The sequence below is a fragment of the Octodon degus genome, unplaced genomic scaffold (assembly GCF_000260255.1).
Source record: "Octodon degus isolate 3935 unplaced genomic scaffold, OctDeg1.0 scaffold00074, whole genome shotgun sequence".
Classification (NCBI taxonomy): domain Eukaryota; kingdom Metazoa; phylum Chordata; class Mammalia; order Rodentia; family Octodontidae; genus Octodon; species Octodon degus.
In genome coordinates, this window is record NW_004524650.1 from 12,283,374 (window position 1) to 12,288,499 (window position 5,126).

The window sequence follows — 5,126 nt, forward strand, 5'->3', positions numbered from 1 at the left end:
CTATTCCTGACTTGAAATTATACTACAAGGCTACTGTGATAAAATCAGCATGGTATTGGCATGAAAATAGACCTGAGGATCAATGGAATAGATTAGAAGACAATGAATCCCCTATGAACACACTCAACCATCTTATCTTTGACAAAGGAGCTAAACATACTCAGTGGAAGAAAGACAGCCTCTTTAACGAAAATCTGGCTCTCTACATGCCAAAAACTCAAACTTGACCCGGGTCTATCACCATGCACTAAACTAAAGTCAAAATGGATTAAAGATCTAAACATTAAAGCAGTGACACTAACTATCCTGGAAGAGAAAGTAGGGGAACTCTTGAAGACATAGGGGTAGGCAAAGAGTTCATGGACAGAAATCAAATCGCACGTGTAACAGTGGAAAGACTTAACAACTGGGATCTGCTCTTACTGAGACTTTTTTTCACGTCAAAAGAAATTACCAATAAAGTGAAAAGGCAACCTACAGGTTTGGAAAAAATCTTGACAAATGAGTACTCAGACAAGGGTATGCTCTCTAGAATCTCTAAAGAACTAAAAAACACCAGGGCCCCAAAATTTAAAGACCCAATCCAGAAATGGGCATCCGAGATGAACAAATCCTTCTCAGAGGAAGAAATTAAAGAAGCGAATAAATATATGAAAAAATGCTCCACATTGCTAGCCATTGGTCAAATGCAAATTGAAGCCACAATGAGATATCATCTCACCCCAGAAACAATGGCTATCATAAAGAAATCACCCAACAACAAATGTTGGAGAGGCTGTGGAAAAAATGAACCCTTCTCCACTGCTGGTGGGAGTGTAGACTTGTGCAACCGTTATGGAAATCAGTATGGAGACTCCTCAGAAAGGTTGGTCTGGAAATCCCCTTTAAACCAGCTATTCCTCTCCTGGGAATTTTCCCACAGGATCTGAAAACATCATATCATAGGGATATATGTGTGCCTATATTTATAGCAGCATAATTTGTGATAGCGAAATCTTGGAAACAACCAAGATGCCCATCACCTGAGGAATGGTAAAAAAGATGTGGTATTTTTGCAAAATGGAGTATTATTAGCTATTAAGAATTATAAACTCAAAACCTTTATATTGAAGTGGATGGCACTTGAACATATACTCATAAGTGAAATAAACCAGACACACATGTGTAAATATCGTATAGTCTCCCTACTATAAGAATTCCGAAGAGGAAATACAAATAGAAAGATATAATACAAGGAAAGGGAAAGCAGGCTCTCAAGGACTAACTAATCAAGAGAGGGAAAGGTGATGAGGTCGGAAACATGACAATGTTAAGCCATGCAGTTATATGTAAAAGATGAGCAAGGCAATGATCCAGATAATATTCAGAAGATTCTTTAATCTAGGAGTTAATTGGAAAGATTCTCACCCTGACTAACTATATATACTGATATCTGTGAACTAAGCTACTGCACTGCAGATGGTAATTTGTAATAGTGGTTTCATGTTTGGAGTGCCTCTCAATGCTGCATTCTGAATATGGGCGGCTTGTCATGACATGCCAGTTACTGTTATGATGTCTCTTGGGTAGGTGGATGTTCAAGAAGGGGGTCGTGAATGAAAGCAAGAGAGAGGAAAAGGAATATTGTGGGACTGTCCTGCTTCAAGGTTGTATATGTTGAGATTTTTGGATTTATGTGCGAACCTGAGAAGCATAGAATTCTTTATCCTATTTTTAAAATATAATCTAATGTTTACATGTTTTTTTTTCATATTATGTAAGGACTTAAAGTTCAACATATCAATACTTGATGAAAGATACCTGTTCCTTTTTATGCCTAAGATGTTTGAAATGCAGTGAGATAGTGAGGTTAAGATTGATAGCCTAAATCATTTGATAAGAACAATAAGATTGTCTTCTGGATGGTTAACAAGCTAAGTTTGCAGACCAAAATTAGAGACAAAGGAGGGCTACAAAGAAAGCCAACGTTTTGGCCCTAGTGTTCTAAGGTCAATTAAGACTCAGGTCATATGAGAACTTGTACTGTAATGTCATGTAACTCAGTAGTGTCCCAAATTTTCTGATCAAGAAGATTATGGGGCCAAAGAGGAAAGTGATGGATGATGTAGAGTGTGCCTAAGGAGAGTCACATGGGGAGAAGACACTCTCTCAGGCTTTCACTTTCAATGAGCACATTGACCAAGCAATGGCCGTGACTCATCCACATGGCTGCACTGACTAATGTTCTACAAAGTGAGGTACAGAATCTCAGGATAAATCCTGAGGGTATTTCACTGACCTTCTTAGACCAAAAAGCTACAACTCTTGTTGCATAGGTTCTGCTTTACCTTGGTCTTAACCATCCAGTAGAAAAGTATGAAGAAGAAATATAGGAAGTAATGCCATGCTGTTAAATTGAGCTGTGGGGGACTCACTTCAATAATTTCTGACATTGCCAATTAAACAGAAGACCCAATGCTATTATGGGCTACTGGACTCTTTTAGAATATTTTGCTGAGTTTACACAACTATAATATTCAATAACGGAACTTAGAAAAAATGGGGTATACCTATGAAAGTCCATTTTGTTTCTGTGTATTCAAAGTGGTTCGGATAGATATACAGTTGAATTCTCTTAATGAATAGAATGATTTGTTCTAATGATGTTTGTAAATAGGATCACAAGTCTGCATCTTTTACAGCAATTAACCACTAAGAAGAATATATGCAGTGTATTATTTGTTGGAACTGTACTTCCGATTTGATTTGAAACTGTCTCATTGCTATCGGTTTATCAACAAAACTTTGAAAATAATAAAAAATAAAAAATAAAAAAATGAAGGTATGCAGTGTGTTAATTAATGAAACTGTCCTACCGATTTGATTTGAAACTGTCTCATTGCTATTTGTTTATCAATAAAATTATGGAAATATATATATATATATATTATATATATATATAATTTCAGGTTGCTTGTACCCCACCACACCATTGTGTGAGATAGAAGACAATGAAAGTAGCCATCCTCAGATTCAATGAATGTCAACAATTTTATCATCTGTGCCTTCACTCTTTTGCTTGTATTTTTTACTGTGTAGGAGGTAATTTGTTAACTTCTTCTGTGCACTATTCTTCTATTATTTCCTGAGTTATATCACTCACAGTAATGAAATATTTGTTTTTACTTATATTTCAAAGTGTTTCCATAATTATTTTCTCTAGTCTTTTTAGTATTTTAGAACTCACACTTAAATTTTCATTTTTAAATATTTTGGGTGTGACATGGGGATACTGTTTCCATCTTATATGTGGTTAAGACCACTTTAATATTTACTATTTGATACAGAGGTTGTCCCTTTCCCAATGTACATTTTTGGCCTCTGATGACAATATGTGGTTTTTTTCCTGAGCCTTCTAATAATGAATCTGTTTTTCTTTTTATATCTCTTTTATGTTGATTTTGTTACAATGTTCTATAGTACATTTTGAAATTAGTATATGATTCCTTCAACATGGCTCTTTTAATCTTAGAATTGCTTTAGACTTTTATTCTAGGTATGTGAAGAGTGTCATTGGTATTTCAGTGAAGATTACTGTGAATCTGTAGGTCACATTCAAAAACAAACAACATCAATTTTGATAACCCATGAACATGAATCCTCTTCTCGATGTGTTTTTCAATTTTATCTCCACCCTGGTTGTAAATTTTATTTTAGAGGTTTTTCACTTTTGTTGTTGGTTTGATTCCTAGATGTTTCATTTCTTAAAGCTAATGTGAATCCAAATGTTGTGTTGATTTTTATCTCAGCTATTTCATTATTATAGCTGAATTCTATAAGGGCCAGAAGTACCTGAGCACATGTGGGCACTGGGGCCACTTACTTTTGCATCTATGAGTCCTCCTCTAGGATGATAACCTATCTCCTGGACAGGGCATCTGGAAGGTTGGGAGATGTATTAGCTGGACATCTTAAGCTAAATAAAAAACCATGTATGATCATAATATGTCTGGGAAAAGAGTGGCAATCAGTTTTTACCTCCTGGAAGGCTCTAAAACCCTGATAAGTTTTATGTATGTGATTATTGAACATGTTGCTCACAGACTAAACAATTTGACAAGTGATGTCCTATCATCTGTGAGTACATGGTAATCTAAGAACAGAGAATAAGATGTATCTGTTAGAAAAAAAAAACAAAAAATGAAGTAAGATACAGTCTAACTTCTAGGAGGACTTTTAGTCCTGAGTTTTATTTTAAAATCAGAGTCTTTATAAGAGATATCATCTTTTCCTAATCTCTGCCTCTTACTCCAATTCCCTTTTATTTTTGCCACATTATGCCTCTTTTGACAAATAAAATTCCATAATGAAAAAGACAGGTCACATATCCTTTTAGATAGTGATATAAGCTTCAGGAAAAAGTTACATCAAAAGTAGAACAATTACGAAAAAGAGAAAGAGAATTAGTCTTAGAGAAGTATCTTCAGAAAAAAGTAACTACAGAGTGGCTCTGGGATCTAAAAGGATATAGTCAGTACAGCTTCCTCTCATGGTCTCTGCTGATGCAAAACTGCAGTTTCAAAATGCAAAAGACTGTAGTTTTTCTTTCCCTTTGTGACCAGGAGAGCACAAGGATAGTCCTTTGCATTTGAACTTTCTCCTTCTTTCAGTTGACCAGCATCACAAAAACCAAAAAATTTAAGATCCTTGACAGATGAAAGCCTGGAGGGAAAGGACAAGGACAAAAACAGCAGTGAAGTTCCCACAAGGGAGAGCATAAAGGGAACAAATGTCTCACTGAGCATAAAAATATATAGTGATTATAGTGTTTAGTCTTATCAATCAGTTTTCTCAGTCAATTTTGCTTATGTATGTAAAGCTCTGTCAGCTTGAGTACTAACTAAAACTTAATTGGCAGAGTAGCAAAAGGGTAACTTTAACAATTTCCCATTGTTCCATGAATAAATCTTCACATAATAATTTATGAAATTATTTCCATTTGAGCTAGATGTGATGACCCATATGTAGTCATCCAGAAATGATGACCCATATCTAGTAATCCAAGCTACGTGGGATGTTAAGGCAGGATCTTTTAAAAATCTGTAGCTAGCCTTGTCTACTTAGTGAAATCCCATTATATATATATA

The 5,126-nt window shown here is 35.2% G+C and overlaps 2 protein-coding genes across 2 annotated transcripts in view; both read right to left on the reverse strand.

The window, feature by feature from the left end:
- Positions 1–5,126, reverse strand: part of LOC101563420 (guanylate-binding protein 1-like) — a 319,720-nt gene that overhangs the window by 172,870 nt on the left and 141,724 nt on the right. The gene's annotated exons all lie outside the window — the stretch shown is intronic.
- LOC101563812 (guanylate-binding protein 1-like) overlaps positions 4,527–5,126 on the reverse strand; it is a 32,379-nt gene continuing 31,779 nt past the window's right edge. The window contains 1 exon segment of the mRNA XM_023720293.1: positions 4,527–4,701. Coding sequence (XP_023576061.1) covers positions 4,527–4,701 — 175 coding nt within the window.